At 46.0% G+C, this 27,092-nt stretch overlaps 3 protein-coding genes across 3 annotated transcripts; all 3 read left to right on the top strand.

Annotated features, from left to right (window-relative positions):
* Window positions 1-8,624: 8,624 nt before the first annotated feature.
* LOC123162914 (auxin-responsive protein IAA20) lies at window positions 8,625-10,011 on the top strand. Its single transcript, XM_044580686.1, has 3 exons — window positions 8,625-8,903; window positions 8,997-9,251; window positions 9,345-10,011. The coding sequence occupies exons 1-3, from the start codon at window positions 8,716-8,718 to the stop codon at window positions 9,418-9,420; spliced, it is 519 nt and encodes a 172-aa protein (XP_044436621.1). The 5' UTR covers window positions 8,625-8,715; the 3' UTR covers window positions 9,421-10,011.
* A 2,806-nt stretch (window positions 10,012-12,817) lies between these two features.
* LOC123155687 (glycine-rich cell wall structural protein) lies at window positions 12,818-14,112 on the top strand. The gene is made up of 3 exons (XM_044573840.1): window positions 12,818-13,447; window positions 13,587-13,679; window positions 13,805-14,112. The coding sequence occupies exons 1-3, from the start codon at window positions 12,876-12,878 to the stop codon at window positions 13,854-13,856; spliced, it is 717 nt and encodes a 238-aa protein (XP_044429775.1). The 5' UTR covers window positions 12,818-12,875; the 3' UTR covers window positions 13,857-14,112.
* A 5,020-nt stretch (window positions 14,113-19,132) lies between these two features.
* Window positions 19,133-19,951, top strand: LOC123156384 (uncharacterized). The gene is made up of 3 exons (XM_044574516.1): window positions 19,133-19,391; window positions 19,482-19,595; window positions 19,722-19,951. Exons 1-3 carry the CDS (start codon window positions 19,186-19,188, stop codon window positions 19,771-19,773), a joined length of 372 nt encoding a protein of 123 aa, XP_044430451.1. The 5' UTR covers window positions 19,133-19,185; the 3' UTR covers window positions 19,774-19,951.
* Window positions 19,952-27,092: the final 7,141 nt, after the last annotated feature.

The raw sequence follows: 27,092 nt of genomic DNA, 5'->3' as shown, positions 1-27,092 counted from the left end.
TGGCCACGAATGCTCTCCCGACTTGGCAAAGGAAGCATAGAATTGGGCTGGAGGTTATGAGCCAATGTCCGGTCTGTGGCACTGAGGAAGAAGACAACTTTGATCCTTCGTTCGTTGTCAGATAGGACGTGATCTGTACCTCTCTTTGGCTATAGTTTGGAATCTGCCTGACTTGCACTCTATGATGAATAATGGGAGAGAATGGTTGCTGCATTTGTTGGCACCGTTGAGTGACTTTAGCCGCATGATGATATTGATGATCTTTTGGAGAACATGGTTCATTCGGAATGAGTTGGTCCATTGTAAGCCGGCGCCGCCCTTGGATGTCTCAGTTCGGTTCTTACAGGGATATATAGACTCCCTTATTGGTGTTAAGCTGAACCCTAATGCAGATCCAGCCAAAGGAAAGTCTTATATTGTGTATGAGGCACCCAGAACGGAGATGGCCAGAAGACAACAGCCAGTTGCGCTGAGTTGGACGCCACCAATGTCGGGATGGATGAAATTGAACACATATGGTGCGTCTGTTTCTCTGGATGCAGCAAGAGCGGGCATGATCATGCGGGATCATCTAGGTGCTATTAATTTTTCAGCTTGCAGAGCCCTCTTTACATGCAGAGATGCATTGGAGGCGGAACTATGCGCATGCATGGAGGGGCTCTCCCTGGCCATTCAACGGATGGATCTTCCTGTTGTCGTGGAGCTGGATTCTCTCGAAGCAGTATCTTTGATCTCGGGTGCGGAGGTTGATCGCTCAGCTTATGCTTTAATTGTGAAGGAGATAAAGCTTTTGATGAGTCTTAGACAAACTTGTATTACTCATGTATCTAGATCTCAAAATAAAGCTAGTGATATGTTAGCTTCTTTTGCTAGAACTCATGGTAGGACCTGGCCCGAGTGAGGTTTTGGAGATTACCTCAGATGATTGTAAGGACATTGTGATTGAGTAATACAAGTTTTCACCACGCAAAAAAAAAGGTACAACCAAACTGTATGTTGGAGACCGTCGTTGTAGTGGTGCTTGTATGTTCTGGACATGGCGACTAAATAACTTCTCCAGATCAATTTTTTTTTTAAAATCATTGTCTAGATTGGTGAACCTCACCAAAATCGAACTAAATCATGCATGAAAAATAAACACATAATTTATCAGAACAGAACACCAGATGGTGGACAGGTTGGATCTAGACACCTATCACGGCACGGATTGTAGTTCATTGCCATCGATAATGCCGCTCACCCTCTTCGCCAATCTCTGAATGAAGCTTGGTTATCATATCGGGCTAACAAGCCACTGGTGGGCAAACGAGCTAGCGCCAAAAATAGGAGGAAGAAATCTTTCTCACTCTAATATTAATATGTTATATACTTCATCCTGAATTACTTGTCGCAGAAATAGATAAAAATAGATGTATCTAGAACTAAAAATACGTCTAGATACATCCATTTCGACGACAAATAATTTCGGAAGGAGGAATTATTATTTTTAGATAATAAAAATTGGGTGTCACATCATCTATGACACACTGCATACATAGATGAAGATGAATGCACCGGCAGACACGGTGGGCATACAACACATGATGGAGCCCTCAGAACTACTCCCTCCGTTCGTAATTACTTGTCTCGGAAATGGATGTATCTAGAACTAAAATACGTCTAGATACATCCATTTCTGCGACAAGTAATTCCGAACGGAGGGAGTAGGTGGTAAGGGTACGCATTTGGGCGCAGAGCACTCCTTCTGGCAGGTTTCCCGGCACTGCTGCCCCAACCCGTACCGGCAGAGGTCGCAGTATCGGGTGGTGCAGGGGCTGACGCACGAAGCGCTAGGGTCGAAGTTGCACTCGTCGCAGCTGCCGGTGCAGTTGTTTGCTTTCTTGCAGCCCTCGATCACGTCCATCTTGCAGGAGTTGCATGCATACTCCATCCCGCCGCAGTAGCTGCTGCAGTTCGAGGCAATGGAGGCTTCACATGGCGAGTAGCACTGCGAAAAACAGTCGTTGCACGATATCGTTGGCCCAGGCCCAGGTCCCGGCGCTGGAGCCAGTGCCGGAGATGGTGGGGTGGTGATGGTACGGTGGTGGTGGTGGTGGTGGGGGCGGCGGCGGTGGCGTTGCCGGCGCCTGAGAGTGACCGCAGCGCCCCAAAGAAGGCGCAACCAGCGTGGCGAGAATGGCGGCGACGGCGGCTGCCTTGAGAGCGAGAGCGGCTGAACGCGGAGCCATTGTTGTGGCGTGGACTGTGCTGCGCACGCAAGGCCAACTAAGCTTGTGAGGAAGGTCTGCACATTAGCAAGAGGACTGTGCATGCAGATGAAATGTGATGTCTTACTAGTGCACATACGGTGCTATTTGTAGTAACTGAAGATTGGAGTCTTCGGTATAACTTGTGCTGCAATGTACTGACATTATGTATAACCTGTGCCACCTAGCTAAAAATGCATTAAGTTGGAAGCTGAGACCTGCGTTGAGATCTTGCGAGCTGACTTCATCTATTACAAGTTGACTTCATTTATGAGAAGATGAGATCTTACAAGCTGACTTCATTTATGACAAATTGTAGTACTTCATATATTACTTCCTCCGTCGGGGTTTATTGGGCCCCTCACAGTTTGAGCCAAAGTTTGATTATACTTTTGCATAGTAAAACATGAGTTATATGTAGAAAGAGTGGTATCACTGTAAACTTCATTCGACTACAAATCAGTAATATAATTTTTGTTACATACCGATATTTTGCAAATCAAATAAACGGTCAAATTTAACTCAAAATACAAGGGGCCTAATATACCTGGACGGAGCTAGTACTCACCTTTTTTTTTGCGGGAAGGAGAGAAAACTGGTTAAGCTAGGTTAAATTAATACCAGTGAAGGAGAGAAAACTGAATTAGTTGAGAGTGTACTAAGTCACGACGGCTGTTTTTTTTCGCATCTTATAAATGACATTTCTCAAGGAAAAAGAATAGACAATGCAATGGGGGAAAAAGACACAACCAGCAAAAATGGCAAAAAAAGCGAGTATGAGCAGATGTCTGAACTTCACTTCACTATCTGCTTATACAGACAATACCACAATGGCCGGCATCAAGCCATCACTTAGCTAGCTAGATGCCCTCCGCAATATTGAAGTATGTGCAACACTTAGCCTAGAGTGGATGGATGCTTGTTCCAAGCGAGTCGATCAGCAGCTTAATTGACATTCACCTGTCATGCAATGCACACAATGCTGGCTTGTTCGTGTATGCTCATTTTGGTTTCATACTCGGTTTCTTTTCTGCGTCAAGAAAATAAATACTCACTTTGGGTTTCTGCTTTGTTCTTCCATGTTTTGCATTGAAATAAAAGACGGATTCGCTTTTACCATCGACGGGGACTTGGAGAATAAGTGCTTTGTTGGAGGACGAGGGAAGGCAGGGCCGATCTCCACTCATCTTGGGCCAACATTCCCTCATCAACGATGTCTCTTAGTAAATAATTAGATTCTAGTAATATATTCGGGAAACATTGGCATCAACGGGGATGTAGCTCAGATGGTAGAGCGCTCGCTTAGCATGCGAGAGGTATGGGGATCGATACCCCAGTTCTCCAATTGTTTTAAAATTTTGTTTCTATCCTCTGGGGACATTCAGGTATGGGGATCGATACCCCACTTCTCCAATTGTTTTAAAGTTTTGTTTCTATCCTCTGGGGACATGCAGGTATGGGGATCGATACCCCACTTCTCCAATTGTTTTAAAATTTTGTTTCTATCCTCTGGGGACATGCAGGTAGGGGAACCGCATCCTCTAACATCGGGATTTCACGTGCATCTCTCCTTCACATCCATACGTTAAGCCTAAAATAATTAAATTATAATTAATTTGCAAATTACAAATCTACTATAACATTTTCAAACATTGCATATAAACAAAAATATGGTGTAATAATTTTTTTATTATTTTTATACATGCTACAGTAAATCCGCATAATGATTGCTACAGTGACTTTGACATCTCTTCTTTGTTTTACACACGCATTACACTGTAGCCTCGTGACATTATTTGAGGATGTTAGAGGATCCGCCTCCTCCGTTAGGTACTCTACTTCCCCTCACATGCATTGCGTTGGCGCATTGCCCCGCCTCCGGTCTCCCCGCCCATGCAGACACGCGCGTATGCATGCATCGTCGACCAAGCATTAGCATGTGCCTGGTTATTATCCAGAGAAACCAACATACACAAACCACACACTACTCCTGTGTCCCGTGTGAGCATCCATGGAGCCTGGACCGATCGACCACCGAATCTCTCGTGCTCCGCAACAAGCGGGTGACCGCCGTTAACTAAACTAAGGGAAGAGCTAGCTAGTGCCGGCCAGCCGGCCAGCCGGCCAGACGAGTCAATTAACGAACTGGCATACTTCTTACGCACGCTCTCGCTCTCCATGGGTGAAGAGATTCCGCGCAAGTGCAACGCACAGAGGCAGGAGGCTGGTTGAGACACTTATTCTAGGACAAAGAGAGTAGTAAACTTCAATGTTTTCGATCATCTTTTGAAGGACACGTGTGCATGGTTCCAAAGATGCAGGCTATCATCCATCGGTTGCTTTCTTGTCCAGGCAGACATAGACTGCTGTTTTTTTTAAATGAGGTAAAAAACTTGCCAATTCATTAATTAAGGAGAAGGTGTTTCAATTAGCAAAGAAATGAAGAAGGTGTTTCATTGTTCGAAGACAGGAGTGACAAAGTAGCGAAAATAAAACAACTACTCGCGAGGCAAGATTACATCAAATCCCTTGGCACCCGCAGATGCGCACAACCTTGCCTTGTCAAGGATCTTGTCCATGATGATGACCGAAGGTGCGGAGACGTTCCAGAAGACCCTGCCGTCCTTTCCTTCCAAAGTTCCTAGGAAATTGCTACCTCCGTCCTGGTTTATTGATCCTTACTGTATTTTATGCCAAAATTTGATCATAAATTTAACTAACAAAATGTTCATCATGTCACCAAAAATTATATTATTGAAAACTATGTTCAAATACGAATTCAACGATACATTTTTTCTTGACATGCATTAATATTTTATTAGTTAAATATTTGGTCAAATTTTGGCACATATTACAAAGGGGACCAATAAACCAGGACGGAGGTAGTAGCATGAGGAAGGAGGCCAAGACAAGCATGTTCCACCAGTCTTTTACAGTGATCATTGTCGCCCAAGCACCTGTCTAAATGTCGATCAACCCAATCCTTGCTAAAACCGTGTTCCACACCGCAATCCTTGCTAAAATCATAGCCCGACCGTTATTTTTCATCAAGACTGGAGTTCGCTGAACTTGGTTCCTAATTACCTTTGTCTGCCGATTCCCGTAATCGCGGTGGTCTGGGCTCTTTTTGTATTTGGCGAGTCGGTGGTCTGTACTTTTGTTTTCACGATGATGAACGGTGGTCTGGACTCGATACGACGCACCGTCCTCGATCTTTTGCACGCAAGGTGCACTGGACCAGCCGATCCATGATGCAGCTAGTACAAAGAAGTCAATCTAGCTGAGAGTTAAAAACCTGAACCTGATCGGGGCGGGTGTTTCTAAAAGTCTAGCGTGTCCCTTATCACATGCATGCACCGGTAACTTAAGCCACCCAATCTGAGGTGACGTGCCTAACCCCGACGAATTAAGCTACTAGCTAGTCAATCATGCCGGTAATAGCATCGATCTTGCGCTTCCACCAGTGGTATCGTGTCGTTCACACGGAGATTGATCCATGGTACTTGGAGAAAGAGTTACATGGGTGCGAATAAGTCTCAGTCGACTGAGAATTAACTAAGTCTCAGTCAAGTGACATAACATGCAAAAGAAAAAAAAAACTGGGTTTTTTTTTGCACGGATTTAATGTAAGATGTTATTGATATAAGATCGACTCAGACTTACCAAAACTGTTTGGACAAACTGCTCTCCCTGCGTAATTGTCCTGCCCCCATGAGAAGCTGCACACGGAGATTGATCCATGGTACTTGGAGTAGTACGTTTACAAACTGTTGGGACGTGAAAGATAAATTTGGTTTCGGTGTTGGGACAGAGCCGGCAACGCGCGGCGTTGGGAAGCACGGTGTCCATGCTCCATGACCATGCAGATCGAAGGCGTGGATCAGGCACACCGTCACACGCAACTGTGATTGGAGTGGACGAAGCATGGAGTGGGAGCAATGGCTGGTTTGTCTTCCTTGACTTGGGGGCATGCGCTCCGCTGCGGCATGTCCATGTGGTGGACGACGAGGAGCCATCAAAGGTGGGTAAAATAAGGGCTGATAGAGAAACGCCCACGCGTACGCACATGCCCCCTCGATCTGGCTCTCACGCCTCGTGACACCATTGGCACTGGTACCTATGCTGAATGTGTCTAGCCTGCTTGACCATGCATTTGATGGTACCTATCCTGAATGTGTTAGCTTGATCATGCATTTGACAATGCCTATTTTTTTTTTTTTAGAAAAGGAGGATGACCCCCGGCCTCTGCATCTGGGAGATGCATACGGCCATTTTATTGATTATTCTCGAGGACCTTACAAAGTAGTACAACAATATGCCTGAATCCGCCATCTTGGCAACATCTGCCACTACTCCTATCCATATGATGAAGGGGGTGCAAGCTGGACCAAATACCCAGACCTCTCACCTAAGCCTAACATCTAAAGCCGGAGGCCCCGACCGAGCCACATACCGGGTTCGGGGCACAATCCGGTCTGACGCACTCACATGTGTCGTCGCCGCCATCTTTCACTAGTCCATCTTCAGAGCAGATTGAGGTGCCAACCTTGGTAGGATCCTCCGCCATCGACGCCATCAAGGCACCAAACGACGACCACCATCTACGCTAGTCCATCTCCAAGCAGAAGGAGCACTACCACAGGACGAAGACCGGCGGAGAATAGGTGAAACGCTGCACACAATGCCGCCGCCAAACACCTCACACGCACCGCAAAGCACCCACCATGCTTCCGAGGACCCCAGGCGACGCCTTCAAGAAGGAGCGCGACGAGGGTACGACGCCGTCGCCCGCAAGGGGAACTAGAGCTTTCGCCCAAAGGAAGATCACGGTGAAGGACGGGAAAGGACCTCGACAAGGCCTCCAAGAAGGGGACCGACGCCCAGCAAAGACGCCGCCATTGTCGTGGCCTCCGCCGACGGCCAAGGGTTTCCCCCGGTCCCGCCCCCATCCCATCCACCCAGCCAAAGACTGGCCAGTGGAGCGCACGCAGCCGGAGAAAGCGTTGGACTTCATCGCAGCAGGCACGCCGGGTGACGGGGCACCCCAGCCCACTGTAGTAGACGTCCACCGAGACCTCGCCGCCCGCACGGCCGAAGTCGCGGACCACCAGCACCCACGACCGTCGCCCGCCGAAGAGGCAACGCCGTCCACACCGCCCGAGGCCGCCGCCCCGGCATCCATCCACCGCACACATCCTGTCGAAACATGAAGAACGACCCACACCACCGCCACCAGGGAGCACCACACCGCGATCATCCAAGCCGGGCCGAGGCAAGGCCACGCCGGCCAGATCTGGCGGATCCGGCAAACTGCGGCCCACCAGCCGCCAGATCGAGCAAGGCGACCGGATCTGATGGGCAGAGCCGTCCCCGGCGATAGACGCAGGGCGACAACGCCGGCGGCAGCCGCCACAGCGGGCCGGCCTCGGCGGCCACCAGGGAAAGCGGGCGGCGGCGCCCGATGCGGGGTGGGGGGCGGGCTCTCCAGAGGTCGAGGCAGGTGCGCGAGGAAGCCCCCGCCGCCGCCTACCGCCGCGCGGGCAAGCCCGACGACGGCTGCCGGCGGCGGCGGGGAGGGAGGAGAAGGGGAGGCGGGGGACCGGCGGCGCCTAGGGTTTCGCCCCCGGGTCGCCCGAGAGCGGACGACGCGGGGGGGGGGGGGGACCTATGCCTTGTTAAATACTATTATCTCCGTACCAAATAAATGTATTGAGCTTAATACAAATTTGTATTGGAGGTAGTACAAAGTTGAGACACTTATTTTGAGACGGAGGAAGTATTCTCTTGGTCCGGAATTAGTTGACGGTTGAATGAAGGTATCTGCATGAAGAACGTATTAGCCACAGGAGCAGTACGTACGTTAGCACGCCATGCATCCACCGTAACCGTAGTGGCAGACAGTAGCGACTCCGGGACCGGTACGTGTCGAGGCCGAGGCCGACGCGCGCGTGCACAACGTCACTGAGCAAAACACATGATCGACAAGCAACCGGCCCTGGTCCACGCTCAGTTGCGGAACCACGCACACCCTACACCTACGGCCGAGAGACAGAACCACATCTACGCCCACAAACTCGGCCGTTCTTTCGCAGGCAGGGGTTGTGGGCGTAGATGACTCGATATACTACCGCTGCAGACGCAAGAGCAAGCGGTGCCGACCGCGCGGCGGCAGGCAGGCAGCCCGCCCGCTGCTTGCCCCCCTGGAGCCCCAACACCATGTCTCCCACTCCCCCGGCTGCCATGAGCCCACGTCGAGTTCACTATTTCCAGATCGATCTCCACTGTCACCATCAATCGAACGTAGCCATCGGCCGCGGTGCCCCGCGCGCCTATATATACTGCACGCATCGATCGCACGGTGTCCCCGGCTACTTTTAGGACAAGTTATCAGCTGTGACTGTGATCACGTAGTACAGGGAAAATAGTCGACGAAGACAAGGAGCTAGCTATAGGGCTAGCCACCGGCGCCATGGAGCTGGAGCTGGGGCTTGCGCCGCCCAACCACGCGGGCTCGTGCGGGAAGAGGGGCGTGGCGGAGGCGTTCGGAATCAAGAAACCCACGCTGCCACTCTTCCTGGGCGACGACGACGACGACGGTGGCCACGGCCACGGCGAAGACGGCACTGGCGACACTCGCGACTGGGAGATGGGCAGCAAGTGAGTGTTTCATCGATGGTGTTCAATGCAATGCACGTAGGCGCGCGCCCTTCTCTTTCGTGAAACTGACCTGGCCGAGTGTAATTCGTGCAGGAGGAGGAGGCTTGTGGGGTGGCCGCCGGTGAAGATCGGGCACCGTCCGCGCAGCAACGGCCACGTGAAGGTGAAGATGGAAGGGGTGCCCATCGGGAGGAAGGTGGACCTGTCCCGCCACGCCTCCTACCACCAGCTCCACCACACGCTCCGCCTCATGTTCCCATCCTCCACTTCTCACCATGGCGATCCATACGCCGTCACCTACGAGGACGGGGATGGGGACTGGATGCTCGTCGGAGACGTGCCGTGGGAGTAAGTTGTGGATTCTTAATTTCTTCTGCGCGCATTCCCCTGTCATTGCATCGAATCGTTGACTGACAACGGTGTCGAATCCACCTCTTGCAGGGAGTTTAGCAAGTCGGCTAGACGGCTCAACATACTCATGTCACCACCGACGACTACACTTGGCACTGCTGGTTGAATGTGGGAGTCGTGGCTCTGCACCGGCGTGTGTGTCTAGTTAATTAGCTTACTGAGTAATGTTAGTATAATGTTGTCGTCACGTCAACAAGTATGGGACTTTCTGAGTTTATTTCTCTTGTCCAGGATATTAAGTTATGTTAACGGAACAAATTCGGTGAAATGTTGAAAATTATTACGGTTTATTTCCCAACAAATTTGGTTGATTATTCATAATAGAGTGTGGACCGCCGATAGATTGCAGCGTCGGGGATGGCCGAATTGCAACCTTTGCCTTCTTTGCAAGCAGGTTCAGGAGCCCGCGGCTCACCTCCTCTTCCAGTGTCGGTTCACAGTGAGAGTGTGGACGGAGATCAAGACTTGGCTTGGCCTCCACGACATTGATCCGTCAGATTGGAGACTCGTGCCCTCGGTGGAAGTTTGTTGGGACATGGTTGCTCACAAAAGGGGCCACTCACGCATGGTTCGTAGCACTTTGATGATGCTTGTTGCGTGGGAAATTTGGAACGAACGCAACGCGAGGGTTTTCCGCAACAGCGCCGCCCCTACTACCGTTGTTATTACCAAGATTAAAGATGAGGCCTCTATTTGGGCTCGTGCGGGTGCGAAGTATTTGTGTAATATTATGCCGCGAGAGTGATCTATACTCTCCCGCTTGGTGGAACTATGTCTAATCTTCTTCTTAATTAATGAAAATGGCAAATCTTTTGCCTTGTTTCAAAAAATAATTTATTACGGGATTTGATCTATCAAAATGTACTTGAATTTGATTAATTTTCACTGGATTTGCATTTGAGCTGGAATTAGTGAACCTGATCTGAAATTTAGAGTTTCCAAATATTTTGGCACCATACAAAATTGCCGAAATATGTAAAAATTGTTGAAATTTTGAACCCGCTCATGTTTTTAGAATTAACTGTTTTACAACACTAAACCCCTCTGAAAAAAGCTCTCCCGACCTCGCGTTACTCCCACAAGGGACACGAGGGGAACCTTAGCCGACAGCCGTAGCCACCCCTCCCCTTTGCAACCTCTCGCTGCCGCTGGAAGATGTGTTTGGGCTAAGCCCGTGCCACAAACAGTGGCGATGGGGAAAGCTCTCGCAATTTTTCTTGCACGGCGATTCAAGGCAGATGCAGCGATCGTCCCGGCATCGAAGCCCTCCCTCAGAGTTGTGGTGGCTCAGGCGGTGCGACGAGCAGAGCTACTCCTGCAACAACGAGACGTGGGATTTTGGTGCGGCGCCTTGACTTGGCGTCCCTATTGCCCCCAGTTTGGGGTTAGATCCTGGTAGCCGAGGTGTTTTGGTGACGCGCCTCAGCTCTGGATGCTCGGGATGCCGGAGATGTGAGCGATGGCCCACCTTGCGGCGACCCCGATTACGAGCTCACGACATGGTACTTAGCAACATGCGCTTCTGGTCTGGTGTGTGCTATCTGATGGGCCTGGTGTAGGCCTACTCTATTGCGAGGTGAATGGTGTTAGTGGTAGTGTAGGCAGGCCTACCAACTATATAGGCTCTAGGGAGGCGAGACGACCAACGAAAGCTGGACTCGGATGCGGCCTAGGTAATGCAAGTGGAGCTTGCGGGCACCATAACATTGTTGAAGGTGTCGTCGTTGCGGTTCTTGCCTCCCAACTGAATTGCAACGTCGGCGATATTTTCTTCGTGGTGATTTTCGGTGATGTGACTTGTATGTGTGCCCATTCAGCGGTTGTGACAGTTTTGCCTGGTTTTCCCCTAATTAACCATGACATGCCACTTTGCAATGTACTCCTCTCACTCTTGCCTTTTATGCATGCATTTGTTGCTGTTTTATTTTGTATCTTTTTCAGGCATAAACCATTCTCCAACTGTTCTTTTTATAGACGTGTTATATTTTTTTAGTTATTAACCATGTACATACTCTCTCTATGTTATTACTCATTATGTAAAAATTATAGTGGGGAGGTCCCTTTGTAAAAAAAAGGCAGGGGGGGGGGGGATTGATTTTTTTCAAAGTCCAAATTTCTTTCTTTGATCAAGTTTAGAGAAAAACGCTTAATATCACAACACTGATCTTGTACTATAGCTGTTGTTATTTGTTAGTGTAAACTTTATAATAGACCTTATAAAAGGAAACGAGGGTATCAATTTTGACATATTTCACTGATTTTCGTACATTTCTAGATCTAATTCATGTTTTTTCCAACAAAAGCTCGCATCAATTTCACACGACTTCAAACATATTGACACAATTTTAGTCATTTCTAAACAAGTTTCAATAATAGGTCCAATTATTTAAGAAAACATATTCCGATTGTGTTCAGTTGCTTTAGTCTTCTTTTAATGGATTTCAAAAGCATTCCATTTCCACAGACAATTCACACAAACATGAATTTTTTTGTATGCGGGAAACACATAAACTTGATTAAAAAACAGACATGTTAGAAAACCATTATACAGGCACCAGAGAGACATTGAACTGGATTTCTAACACAAAGTAAATCTTACAGACATGTTTTTTCATTGGAATTTCAGAACTATTTTAGTGACATTCATGAGACATCTCAGTGGAATTTGAGAATAATACCAAAACAACAAAGTACAACGAAACTGTATGTCGAGTCCGCCGCGGTAGTGGTGTTTGTAGTTCTTGGACCTCTTTTTTTTTTTTTATAAAGAGAGCATCCTCCCCTATTTTCATTTTTTTTCGGGAACTCTCCGATTTTCATTAAGGGAAACAAACTGTGAATTACGCATGCGGCTGCTCTACTCGTTCGCCGCCACTGGTGCTGTGCTTGTGCCGCCGTGGAACAGGCGCGCACACCCTGACACCCCGACCAAGCTTTGCTTACGTCCACAGTGACGCCCGCTGTTTAGCGGCCTTAAAACTGTGGCTGAATGACACTCCTGATTAAAATAGCACAGCTGGGGAGGAAGGAAAGCTTCTTCATGCACTGGGTCTGAATCGGCCAAGGAGTAGTGTATGGGGTAAGTTGGAGGCTTGGAGCTTGTGTACTCAGCTGCTTGCTGAGCTTTGAGCCGCGTCGTGGGTGTGGATCAACGACGCGGCCTCGGGTCAAGGCGCCGAAACTGCGAGTTCACACAACGTTCTGGCCTCTGGCCAAGCAGAAGGGTTCTAGTTGAGTAATCCATTTGGCTTGTGGGGAAGTATTCTAATGATCCACCACTGGCAACTGGGCAGGTGAGTGATCATCCGTGACGGTGATCTAGTCCTGATATCGTCGCCTCATGGGCCATAGGCTCATAGATATGTGCCCGCCCAAAAGGATATGATATGACGAACGAAGTGGCTCCATTTGGTCAAGCGGCGTGGTGACGGGCGACGGTCGATCCTATAAATCCGTCCACCGGAGGCGTTGCCTCTTCACTCATCATTCAACACTCTTGTAAAGCGCCAGCACACGGTTAGCTCCCGATCGACCTTAGCTAAGTACTGCTCGAGTAGTACGATGCCAGGAGGAGATGAGCCAGTTTTCAGAGGTTGGGAGGCGTTTGCAGGTGCAGGCGGAGGGTTCGCAGGTATGGTAGGCAGGGGAGGGAACGGTGGTGCTGCTGGGCGTGCGATTGGAGGTAGGGGAGGGAGTGGTGTTGGAGCCAGGGGAGCTGCAGCCGTGGGTGCAGGCGTAGGAGGACAGTTCCAGTTCCAAGTGGGAGGGAACGGTGGCGGAGGAGCGTTAGCAGGCGCAGCCAGACGACAGTTGCCGGTGGGCGGGTACGGTGGCGGAGGCATGGGGGCTGCAGCCGGCGTGGGTGCCGCCGGAGGAACGATCCCAGCGGGGTGGTTGTACGGCGGTGGAGTCAGGGAAGCTGCGGACATGGCAGAGCATGGAGGTGCAGGCAGAGCGCCGTTCGTAGCTACGGAAGGAGGGCTCAGAAACAACGACCATGTTCTGTCCGATGGTCAACCGTGGTATTACGGAAGGCCCATAGGTTTTTGGCTGCGTCGTCCTGTGGAATCCACCACTCAGCAGGCGACGACAGGCAGCCAGCCAGCCTCTACCACGACGAATTCGCTAGCAAGGTTTGCTCACCATGTGACTTGACTCCCTACGATGCGATGCCAGAGAATTAATCTGCAGCCTCTCTCTTTTCTTGCTAGTATAATTTTACACTTGGCTTTATCTAACTGTGTTATCTATCCAATCATTGTGCGTTGACAGCGTGAATTATGACAAGACGAACCCCTATCGGCAGCTGCTTCAACTGCACCAGCCCAACCCTCCCCCGCAGCAGACACCACGGCGGCAACAACGGTCTGCTCGTGCTCTGGCTTCTCTATTTTCTTTCAGAATGCTCTGTTGTAGGTTACTTTTCTAGACGTTTAGCTTGAGCGTTGTCTAATTTGTATCCTGTCATGCTGCGTGAAATGGTTGAACAGTGACAACGATGTCGTGAACCGGGAGCTAAATGCTGCGCGTGGCCGACGATAATGACCAACACAGGAAAAGCAAACATGGCGCCAAGAGACTAAACAATGTATATGTGTGTATCTGTTTGATGCGACATTATATGAGTTAATAAAAATGCTCTTTATCAGAAAAAATATACATACCCGGTGGTGTAGGACAGATATTTCCTTTTGTCATGACGGTGTGCGTGGAGAGCGTTTAATCTGTACACTTAGTTCGGCCTTTAATTAGTCCGTACACTACTACTTGTAATGGTTTTCTCAACTAAATGAAAAGAATTGGCTAAAAAAAAACTAAATGAAAAGAAACAAGGAATCATGTCTGTCCTTGCTTTGTTGTTCTCTGATCTCTGCAAAAGGGAACAAGAGTCCGGGTTGCACCTTTTTGGTAAGTGTGCCTTCACCCTACACCTTTGGAATTTGGTCAATGAGTGCCACAATCTAGAAAACCTTACACTTCAAAATGGCACCTCGAGGATTCTATTAAGGAATGGTGGGTAAACCAATAAGGCAGGAGCACACCCAATAGAAAAACCATGGCCTCCCTCACAATGCTCACCATCTTGAAATACTATAGTGATATAACTTTGATCTCCTCTTTCTTCAAATGAACCAAGGCAAACTATCCAACACATTAGCGTCACCGAGTTGCAACGGAAAAAGAATGTGTCGGTGTAGATCGGACTTGAAGTCACTCGAATCTTCGATGAACAATCTCACGAACCGCCCACGAATAGTCACTCAAATCAAAGACCGAAAGCACGCCCTCTCTACTTGGTCGCAAGTGTGCAGCCATCACGATCCGACAACGCTTCGCCGTTCAGAGCTTATCGTCGTCGGATATTAGGGGGAGGAGATTAGAACCACACTGGGCTTCTAATTATGAGGATTAGAGGAACTATACCTAGCTCTAATTAGTCAACTAGGACCAACTAATATTAGAACTAGAAGAACTAGATTAGGCTCCAAAACTCGTGCATCCAAAGGGTGAAATTCCTCTAGTATATATATAGGACGGATGGGAGAGGAAGGTGCCACAAGGAGAGGGAAAGTCCCTCCACCTTGGTCGGCCAAAATGGGGAGGAGTGCCCCTCCAATTCGGCTTCCACTCCCTTCCCAAGTGGGAAAGGGGACGCCACCTCCACTTGGGCCCAAGTGGCCCTAGTAGCGTTCCATCACTTGACCTTTCAAACCACGTTGATATTAAATTAAATATAAAATCCTCCAAACTATTATTAGAGCCTTTTGTTATTAATTTAACATCTCTGGGAACATTTTCCGCCTATATATCATTTATCGGTAATACCCGGTATTGCCCGATAAACTCTGAAACCCTTCCGGTGACCCGGAATGCTTCAGGTTCCTCTCGAAACTATATCGAATATTAATGAAACAATTCCAAAAATAAATCCTTGATACTCTCGTCCTAATAACACTCAACAGATCATGATTACCTTAAGCTTGTGACCCCATAGGTTCGGTAAATCATAACATGAATGAAACCCCTTCGTTCAATGACCAATAGCGGAACTGTGGACGTCCATATCGATCTCTATGATTACACGAATGACATTCGAGTGAACCTTTGGTTATCATGTGATGTTCCCTTTGCTTCGCTATACTTCACAAAACCCGGGATGCATCGGTATCCTCATGAATCATCACCTGCTCATTACACCGTTTATTCTTGTTGCATGTTTTGTTCTTCTTTCTCATTATGGTGTTCCGGCATCCCTGTGACGTAGTCACCTATGTCTGGCCAGACAATGATGGATGTGTCAATTGAGAGGCCCCTAAGAATATCTCTTCATCGTCGGAGGAGCAAATCCCACTCTCGAGCTATCTAGTCCCTTGTCAAACTTTCCGATGAGCCTGTAAGTTGTCGTTATGATCACTATGTTAGAGGTGATATTTGAGCAACCCCAAAGTCCACCTCATGGTAAGAAGTGACTAAGATACTCTCATGGTCTACGGAGCATAACCACATGTTAACTCTCTTATTACAATTGATTATAGACGATATAATCTCAATTCATAACAAACAAGTTTGGGTCGATTCAATATGATCGTTCTTTCAATGTCATAATCTCAATGTTATTTTAGGACTATCATTACACTTAACGATATTCTAAAACATGATCACCAACAACACTTGAGCTAGTCTTAGAGACGAGCCTATTAACCTTTATTTTATCTGTTTATCATTTCATACGTGCATATAAGTTTTCCACTGAATCACACATTCCAGGATCATAGTAGTTATAACATGAAATATAAACACTTAATTATGAATATGGAAATATAATAATACAATATTATTGCCTCTAGGGCATATATATGTATCCAACAATAGGTAGCTCAGTTACTATTTTTAGTTAGATAAAATATATACGGATTAAATGTCAAAAGGGTTCTTTAGAAATTAATATGAGTGTTATACTGAGTGGAAGCATGTCTCAAAAACACGGCAAGGAGCAAATCTCAAAACAAATGAATCGCTATGGTCGTAGGTTTAGCTGCTCATCGGTTAAGACAAACATTTCTGGTGCTTATATCAGTGTGGATCATCGCTTTAAATACTGGGCTATAATGACGATGCAACCATTTTCAGAGGTCACGTTTAACAATATTGGTATATCCCAAAAAAAACAATATTGGTATATAATTTAGCTTATTTTAAGATTGTTGCTATTTACCGTAGCCCATTATTTTAAACGTTGATTTGGACTGAATTATCTACTTGTTGACAGTCTCAAGCCAACCCCTGTCGAAGATATCCTTGTTGTAAGTCTTTCGGGGGTGCTCATAGGGGTAGGGTGTGAGTGTGTGCGTTCATAGAGGTGAGTGTATGCGTGTGTGTGTCTATATATATATATATATATATATATATATATATATATATATATATATATATATATATATATATATATATATATATATGCGCGTGTATATGAGTGCTTGTGTTTGTACTGATGTTTAAAAAAAAATGTTCAATTTGCTTTGTTTTGGGTCGTGTACATATACCTCGTGACATAGTCGAGCCCAGCCACTCGGCTGTGGAAGTGTGTTAACGTGCTTACATAAAAGTCCTATATTCTGATCCCGAGTTCAATGCATCGTGATGAACAGTAAAATCAAAGAAAATAGTAAACGAATTCAAAAGTACTTTAATTGTTTTTTTGGTAAACTTTGATAATGCTTATAAAATTTCAGCACGAAATGACGTTCGTGTAAGTCGTGGCAAAAAATAATCAACACTCAAAATTGTCGCAAAACTAGCATTTTTTTGCGTGTTTCAGAACTAGCATTATTGCAGCTTCGGTTTTTTCTTTGGCACAACTTTCACGAATGATATTTCGTGATAAAAAATTTCAAGGATGCAAAACATTTGTCAAAGTTTACCACAATTTTTTTTAAGAATTCTTTGAATTTGTTTACTAGTTTTTTATTTTACTGTTTGTCAACAAGTATTTGAGCTCGGGGGCAGATACTCCATGTTCGACTCTTTCTTTCTTCTTCCTTGAGCTTTCTTCCTCCTCTAATTGTTCCTCCTTTCATAAAATTGACTTATTCAAATTGCAAATTCAATCAACTTACGCGTAGTTATTGAGTAAAACAAGAGATTACATGTGTTCATGCCAAGGTTTAAAATTTTCTCAAAATATCCCTAAATTTCGGGTGGCAATTTTTTTGCCTTTCGTTCAAAACAAATTCATCTGGTTTGAGTTCCTATGTAAAAAGGAATATGGATCATTTTGAATAAACATCGGTTTCAGTAGCGCAGCGGTAGGACGGTTTTCTTTGATTGTTAGTTCAAGAGTTTGAATCATGTTGCACAAGCATTATTTTAAATTTTTGCATCGTAAATATATTTTTGGCAAAAATATGTACTAGTCGAGATTCAAACGGACTAACAATCAGGTTACATATGCAGTTCGGTTAACGTTGTCCTACATTTTCTTTTATCTAGATTTTTAAATTTAAAATTATTCAAATTTAAACAAAAAATTCGGTGATTTATCTGATTTTTTAATTTCAAAAATTTAGTCCATTTCAAGGTGAGCGGAATTTTTTGCCGCTTCGAAATGGTAAACAAGCTGGAAGTGGCTTGGTGTAGACTAGATTAGCGAGTGTGAGTGCGTGTGCATGGCACGTTTAGTCATGTCAGGATGCGAGTGTACTTCTCGAAATAGGCTTTCGCCCCGCTTTATAGATAAAGCAAAGATCCATACAACCAACATTCGGATAAGCCATAAAGAAGACGGCTGGGGCAACAGCACAATAATGCCCAAAGAGAAACACAAGAGAAAAGAAAAACAAGGCCACCTAATGACCGTCGACGAGCAAAGCTAAGATGACGAAAGCCGACGTGCCGAATCCACAAGATATTTTCCCAGCATGGTGTCTAGACGATCGCAATCATGCTACCTCATAAGTGGATGCCATTGCTGCAGAAAAGTAAGGAATTTGGACAAAGAGTCAGGCGCCTGCCTCAGGAACACCTTCTCAATCACCATTTTATTTCCTATCGTCCAAAGAGTCCATGACATGGCCGAAAAGATCAGCCAGAATATGCGGGTGAATCTTTATAATAGATCTGATATTTTCGCAGAAAAAAGATGTGAGTGTTGGCATATCGCCGTGTGTGCGGCCGGGCACCAGTGTGTGTTGCTAGTCTTGCTGCCTGCATTGAGTTTGTATGTATGAGCTGCATGCAGTGCCCTAGCGCTGCGCAGACCAAACCTGCGGAAAAGAAGGAGGAGCAATCAGCGGGGTTTGCGTCCTCCCTCCTAAAAGTACACCATAGCACAGCCGGGGAAGGGCGGGGAATGAATGAAGCTGCCCCGATGGCCTGGTCTCGACCGGCCAACGAGTAGACTAATGGACTATACGCAGGAGGTGGTTGACTCGCCGAGCTGCGAGCCGCGTCGTGGGTGGGTGGGTGCCGCGCGCGCGGCGAGGAAGCATTGACGATGGCGCTCCGTCGGGTGAAGTCGCCGCAAGTATTTCACACCGCGTTCTGGCTGATCTGGCCTCTGTCCACCGCCAGAGTGCTCTAGTTGGTTAGTTTCGGCTTGTGGGAAGTATTCTAATCGATGAATGGAGCAGGTGGGCAGGCAAGGCAAGCAATCATCCATGCATCATCTCGTCGTCTAGCTAGGTCATGGCTAATTAACTACCCGAACGATTGAATATGACAAACGAGCCGACCGGCTCAGTCCGGTCAAGCGGCCGGGCGACGGGCGAGAGCCTATAAATCCGTCCACCGGCGGCCGAGTGCCACTGCCAGCACACACTCACCTTGTGCAAACACCATCGGGTTAGTTAGCTCTCGACCTTAGCCACGTACGATGGAGACAAGAAAGGGCTGGAATTACGACGAGGAATATCTGAACCCACAGAAGGGGTTGGTAGATCGGGGTTGGGCAATGTTGAGAGGCTGGGGAAAGACCGTGGCTAAACTTCCTGACAATCGGTGCCAACGCCATCCAACGTGGAATGAGGCCACCACTCGGGGCATCAATCCGTCCTCTGCGACGACGAATCCAACAGCAAGGTTTGCTCATCTGTGGGCCTCTCTCCTTCCTTTGAGATTCTGCTTCTTTTCTTGGTATTTTGCACTCATCTTTGTCTAATTAAATTGCAGTGTTATCTATCCGCCGGAACAATACAACACCGGCAGCTACTGCAGACACTGCCCGCACTGCCAGCAGGAGCAAGCAACAACAACTCGTCAACAGCAGCAGCGGACACCAGCAAGGTTTATTCATGCTCTGGTTTCTCTATTTCCTTTGAGAATGCTATCCAGGTTCCTTCTCTTGATGTTTAGCGCCAGGAGCGTTGTCTAACGCTCTATCCGGTCATGCTGCGTGGAATGGGCGAACAGTGACGCTGGTTTCGTGGATCGGGTTGTCAATTTGGTGCACCGACGATCATAAGCAACGAGACAATAAAGGCGAAGATGGCACGGAGAGACCGGATAAAATTGGGTTAAGTTATATCTCCACGGCCGTGTGGGCCAGATATTTCCCAGTTTGTCTTGGTAGTGTGTGTGTGGAGTGCGTCTAGTCCATGGGCTATGAAAAAGAATGAACAGCAATATAAAATTTCGTACTACGGTGTCCAAACAGTAATAATTTAAGCGCATGATCATGCCAAGATCACTACAAGGTTATGAGCAACGATCATCACACCAACGATTCTACGCAACGGAAGTAGGTGGTGGAGAGTTTTGTGTCGCGCGGCGATTCCCATGGCTAGGTTATACCTCTCAGTCGTGAGAATTTCTCTGTAAAGACCCGCCATTCTAGTGTTAAAGAAGACGACACCTTCAAGTTATCCATTCGTATCGATCTCGAGTTACGGCAGTACTATGTGGATCAGCATAAAGACGTTCGGAAGAACTTGAGGGAGAGGGGTAAATGGTGTAATCTAGACAAGAAAGAAATTGGGGAGCAGGGCAGCGACGGAGGTGCATATATCAGTGGAGGTGTGGAGGAGCCCTCCACTTGGTTCGGCCAACCTGGGATGGGAGTTGGTGTGCTCCCTTTTCGGCTGACTTGGCCCCATTTAGGCCTTGACCCTTTGCCTAGCCAAGGTGGCAATTCACTAGGGACCCTATGGATTTATCTGAAAGGTTCCAGAACCTTCCTTAGACTTTCAGGACATTCCTGACATCATAGGGACCTCCTGGAACACTTTCTGGATCATCCAGAACTCATCTGGTGCACATTCTCACAATATCTTTTGTCTCTTAGTTCTTCTAAATACTGCTAGTCGTTAAGTGTGTGACCGTACATGTTCGACAACATACAGACATGTCTGAATCACTGTCAATAATTATTACTGGAATCTAGACAAATATGAAAATTCTCGCACATCAATGAAGATCTTTATCAGGCGGACCTTTGGTTATCGTATACAATTCTCTTTGCATCACGATACTTTACAAATTTCGAAGCAGAAATTTTCGGTATCCTCCTGAACAGGACTTTAATTACTACACCTAGTTTTTCTCGTTACCGGTTTGTACTTTTTACCCATTCTTGTTTTTTTTCGAAAAGGGGGTTCGCCCCAGCCTCTGCATCAGAAAGATGCATACGGCCAATATTATTAAAAAGTAAAAGATCCAACATAAGTCTCCAAGTCTCGCACACGGTACTAAACAAATACTCACAAGAGCAAACAAGAAAAGCAAAGCCACAACCGGCTGGTATAAAAATATAGGAGCACTACATGCCTATCCTATTACATGACCGCCATTCAAACCGGTTGAAAATATCTCGTGCTACCATCTCTCATCGGGTAGACGCGGTAACCAAACGCTCCCTGGCCTCCGTCGGAGTGAGTAGCGACCACATACGGATCAACGCAGTGGCCCTGAAGATAACCTGCAAAAAGTGAATGTTTGTTGTTCTGTTAAAAACCAGATCATTTTTGCAGTTCCAGACTGCCCAAAATAAAGCACAAACGCCTACACGAATGTGCCTCGCTGTATCTGAATCTATCCCATCGAGCCATGTCCCAAATAATGTGTTGATAGAATTCGGCGGATTAATATTAAAAGCTATGTGAACCGACCGCCACAAAATCTTGGCCAGTGGACAATCAAGAAAGAGGTGTTTGATAGATTCATTATGGTCGCAAAAGCTGCATCTTGCCGATCCAATCCAGTTACATTTTGCCAAATTATACTTAGTCAAAATAACTTGTTTATGCACAAACCACATAAACACTTTGATTCTCAAAGGAACCTTAACTTTCCAGACATGCTTCGAGGTAGGAATCACGCTACAGTTAATAACATCCAGATACATGGATTTGACCGAGAACACTCCGTTCTTAGTGAGTTTCCAACACAACTGATCTGGCTGTTGAGACAACTGGACATCCATCAATCTTCTCACAAGATGGAGCCAGGCTTCCGAACGATTTCCCACTAGCGTCCTCCGAAAATGAATATTGAGCGGAGTGGAGTGTAGAACTATTGCAATGTAAGCATCTCTACGTTGAACAATGTTATACAAAGAAGGATATTGAAGTGCAAGGGGCATCTCCCCAAGCCACGTATCCTCCCAGAACCTTGTAGCAGCTCCGTTACCAACTAAGAACCTTGTCCTATTAAAAAGAGTGGTTTAACTCTCATCAATCCTTTCCAAAATGATGAATCAGTCGGCCTCACTGTCACCTGGGACAAGGTTTTAGAGTAATTAAAGATACTTATTTTGCAAGATCTGAGCCCAAGTGGCCTCCGTCTCGGTAGAAAGCTTAAACAACCACTTGCTAAGGAGACATCTATTCTTGACTTCCAGATTCTCAATACCTAGACCCCTTGGTCCTTCGGCCTATAGATGATATCCCATTTAGCAAGCCTGTATTTTCGCTTAAGGTCATCACTCTGCCAAAAGAAGAGTGATCGATAGAAATCAAGCCTCTTCCCGACTCCAACCGGAACCTCAAAAAAGGATAGAAGAAACATAGGCATACTTGTGAGGACCGAATTAATAAGGATTAATCGTCCTCCGTATGACATGAGCTTACCTTTCCAACAGCTCAGTTTCTTCTCAAAATGATCCTCAATGCACTTCCATTCTCTGTTGGTCAGCTTATGATGATGAATGGGTATACCTAAATAAGTGAACGGTAAAGCCCCCAATTCACACTCGAATAATTGTTTGTATGCCTCTTGGTCATTATTAGCTCTTCCAAAACAGAACAATTCGCTCTTGTGGAAGTTAACTTTTAACCCGGTCAATTGTTCAAATAAGCATAACACGAGCTTCATGTTTGACGCTTTCGCCAAGTCGTGCTCCATGAAGATGATAGTATCATCAGCATACTGAAGGATGGAGACACCTCCATCAACTAAGTGCGGAACAAGGCCAACTACCTGACCCGCATCCTTAGCCCGTCCTATTAGAATGGTCAGCATGTCTACCACTATGTTGAATAGGATAGGTGACATCGGATCCCCTTGCCTCAACCCTTTGTGTGTTTGGAAGTAATGACCTATGTCATCATTCAATTTAATCCCAACACTCACTTTTTGCGTGAAGGATTCTACTTGGTTTCTCCAGGCCTGATCAAAACCTTTCATACGCAAAGCCTGTTGAAGGAAGGGTCATTTGACTTTATCGTATGCTTTCTCAAAATCCACTTTGAAAACAACTCCATCGAGTTTTTTTGAGTGAATCTCATGGAGCATTTCATGCAAGACGACAACCCCTTCTAGGATGTTTCTGTCTGGCATAAAAGCAGTTTGGGACGGTTGCACCGTTCCCCTGAATAACAACCTAGTAACTATATCTGGATAGATGATGAGGAACACTGTAATACCAAGTGGGTCCAGAGTGTATCTCTCCATGACATATCAAACATCACAACATACTTTTTGGTATACCCGAAAGCTACCTTCTGTAAATTTGTAAGAAAAGCATGTAATAAAAGATATAAATATAGTATGAACATAATGCCAATTATAGATACATCGGAGGCGTGTCATTGCTACACCATCTTAAACTTTGTCATGAAGAAGTTTTGTTGTGCAACTATACAAGTGCAGACAAGGTGGCCACCGTAAGTTCTGCTTTTTATTGCTCTAGGTGTTGGTCAATTCATTAATTCACTCAATGTTGCAATCTTGATTATAGTTTCGACAAAGGGTTGATTTTATTGCTCTAGGAGCATCAAGACAATACAACCACAAAGAGCAGACACTGGGCCTCCGCATAGCTAGAATGCACACATCCAACACCTACACACACAAATAGGCCATCAATAACAAAGTCATATAAGACCAAAGCTATGCATAGTCGAGGGAAAAGAAAACCCAAAGCGATCTGATCCGTGATCGGTAAATTACAACAATGACCACATCCGCACAAACCATCTTATGACATCACATAGACTATGATGTTCTTCAACAACGACGCCTTCAGGAAGGGACTGAAACTCAAGTGCAACCGTTACCTGATCCAACCACCCATTGTCAGAGTCTAGGTTTTCACCCTTAAGAACCAGTCTGAGCATATCCGAGCAATGCCTTCAATAAGGTAACGACATAGAAACATCGCCATTGCTAGGTATAACCAACTTAGGTGAAGACATAGGCTTTCACCCTGGAGCTCGAGACTAGGTGTTCGAGTAACAGCACCATCGAAGCCACAAATATGTCGCCGCCACAACTTTTTCGCGATCCAAGCAGCTACATACAATGTGTGACCGCCACGACTGCACAACCAGCCTTTTGTGTCAAGCCACTGTCCATAGCATGCATCTTAGCATTGATGTCAACCACTGGATCCGGAGATAGGAAACCTCACAAAGACCTTTCTGTGGCCACTTCAATCCAGAGCAAGGCCGCCACCACAAGCCGGAGTGGTCATCAAGAACAAACACCGATGGTGGAGCACAACACTGCCGACTACCACCACTTCAGAAAGAGCTCTACTCATGCTCGTCAGCCTGGGTCAACATTGTCGGAGGTAGAGCACAATGGATAGATTAGCATCATCGAGGTGCGCCCACGGAACCTAGCCACAGTCAGATCAGGATCGCTGATAGTTGTGGACCGCATCAGTAATTCCCCGAAGAGGAGAGGATGATGCAACATAGCAAAGGTAAGTATTTCCCTCATATATGAAACCAAGGTTATCAATCCAGTAGGAGAACCAAGAAAATTATGTAAGCGGAACCTGCACACAAACAACAAATCCTCACAACCCGATGCGTAGAGGGGTTGTCAATCCCTCTTTGGGCAAGGTAGTATGATAAAAGATAGATTGATAGATGCAAATAAGATGAAAGCAAATAAAATGCAGCAAGGTATTGTTGGGTTTTTGATAATATAGATCTGAAAATAAAATAAGTAAATAGTGGAAAACGCGAATAGCAATATAGATATGCAAGTATATGATGAGAAATAGACCCGGGGGTCGTAGGTTTCACTAGTGGCTTCTCTCGAGAAATAGCGCATGGTGGGTAAACAAATTACTGTTGGGCAATTGATAGAAACGTGAATAGTTATGACAATATCCAAGACAATGATCATTATATAGGCATCACGTCCAAGATTAGTAGACCAACTCCTGCCTGTATCTAATACTATTACTCCTCACATCGAGCGCTATCGAGCATGCACCTAGTGCATTAAGTTCCAAAAATAAATGGAGTAACGCCTTAAGAATGATGACATGATGTAGACAAGATCTACTCATGTAGGAATAGACCCCACCGTTCTATCCATAATGGCAACGATACATGCGTGTCATGTCTCCTTCTGTTACTGAGATTGAGCACCGCAAGATCCAACCCATCATAAAGCACCTCTTCACATTGCAAGATAAATCAATCAAGTTGGCCAAACAAACCCAAAATATCAAAGAAGAAATACGAGGCTATAATAATCAAGTATGGATATTGATGCAAGATAGATCTGATCATAAACTAATTATTGCTCGGATCCTAACAAACACACCGCAAAAGAGTTACATCGAATAGATCTCCGAAGAGAACATTGTATTGAAGAACAAAAAGAGAGAAGAAGCCATCTAGCTACTGCCTACGGACCCCATAGATTAGCTATGAATATTAATTAAGTCTTCTCTGAACTCTTTTATGCATGATTATTATAGCTTTGTATTCCGATCTATTGCTTTCATTTGGCCAACTAGATTGAACATGATATCTCTGTTGTGGTACCCGAGCAAAGAGTCATGTTCATTTCCAAGCCTGTTGTTTTCTGCTTCAGTTCATTCATCATGGCAGGGATGATAATGTGGCCCATGAATTTTGCCTCGACTATTCCTGCACGATAATGAAATTTCTGCATGTATTCTATCCTTATCCTGTCAAGCAAATCCACCACATAATGACCCTTTAGTTTCTGGATCGTTGAGTTGAAAGACTCTGCTAGATTATTGTGCACATAGTCAACTTTGCTCAGTTCACTCAATTGGTTTCTGACCCATAACTTGGAGTGGTGTGTTTCCAAGTATTCCTTCATTTTGGGATTCATGTATAACTGCCTCAAGGGGTAGTTGTGCTTCTTCACACTGCAAGTCAGATGCTGGCCATAAATTGTTGGTATACACCTTTCCTTTAAATTTCTTTATAAAATTTGCAGCAAGGTGATGCATGCATTCCCTATGCTCTACTCCAGGGAACACATTGTCCACGACCACTTCTAAACCTTTGTAGGCATCTGTATGAATTACCAACCCATTGGGATGTGCAATAGCCCGGTGCAGATTATGCAAAAACCATGTCCAGCTCTCCTCGGACTCTATCTCTAGCACACCATACGCAACTGGAAATACGAAACTATGTGCGTCAACTGCACAAGCTTCTACTAACTGTCCTTTAGACCTCCCTATGAGAAAAGTAGCATCAATAGCCCAATAAGGCCGGGAGCCTGCCAAAAACCCCGGCGACAAGCCTCAAAGCAGACAAAAACCCTCCTAAAGCATTCCTTGGTCTTTGTCACTCCCCTGAATGTGTACTCCACGGTGTGGTGGTCAATATCTACAATACTACCTGGGCTGGTCCTCTCCACTTCACCTTTGAATGAATACAACAATTGAAAACTTTCCTGCCAGTTACCATAAATAGAATCCATAGCATGTTGTTTACCATTGAACAACCTCATGTATGGTTAATCTATCTTGAACTTGTCTTTGATGTTGTTCTGCAATTCCTTTGGACCCTCTTGATGGTTTTCTTTCACCCACTTCTTTACTTCTTCTGCCACCCATCTTGACTTGGCTCTACTAATTGTATCCTTCCTAAGGGTTGATTCCTGGCATGTGTGCTTAAAAGGGTTCACTTTGACCTGAACATTCGTGCTATTTCGCATTTTAGATGCGAGCATCCTCCATGGACAACCCTCAGTCGGACAGTGCACTCTATAACGTACTTGATCGCTCTTGTCAACTTTGAAAGTACGTTCTACCTTGATGCAGTATGTCACAAGTGCATTTCTACACTCATTCATGGATGCAAAAATGGTACCATCTTCCATATGAGGGTTCAAAGGGTCCCATTCAACAGCTGCAAGGTCTTCGACCTCACCCACCGCGTCATCATCCGCATGAACTGCATTGTCAGCCTCATCTTGGTTTTGAGCCCGAGGTGCCCGTCGTTAATTCTGAATAACATTCGAATATAGCTTTTCTTCATCAACCGCAAAATTGTAGGCATTAGACTCAACTTCAAGGGGGCCCTACTGCCGGTGCCCACGCTTGTCGAGACACCACGCCAT

Source organism: Triticum aestivum, chromosome 7B (genome assembly GCF_018294505.1).
Source record: "Triticum aestivum cultivar Chinese Spring chromosome 7B, IWGSC CS RefSeq v2.1, whole genome shotgun sequence".
In the NCBI taxonomy this organism is placed as follows: Eukaryota; Viridiplantae; Streptophyta; class Magnoliopsida; order Poales; family Poaceae; genus Triticum; species Triticum aestivum.
Note: the sequence above shows the minus strand (reverse complement) of the source record. Positions and strands in the feature narration are given on the sequence as shown.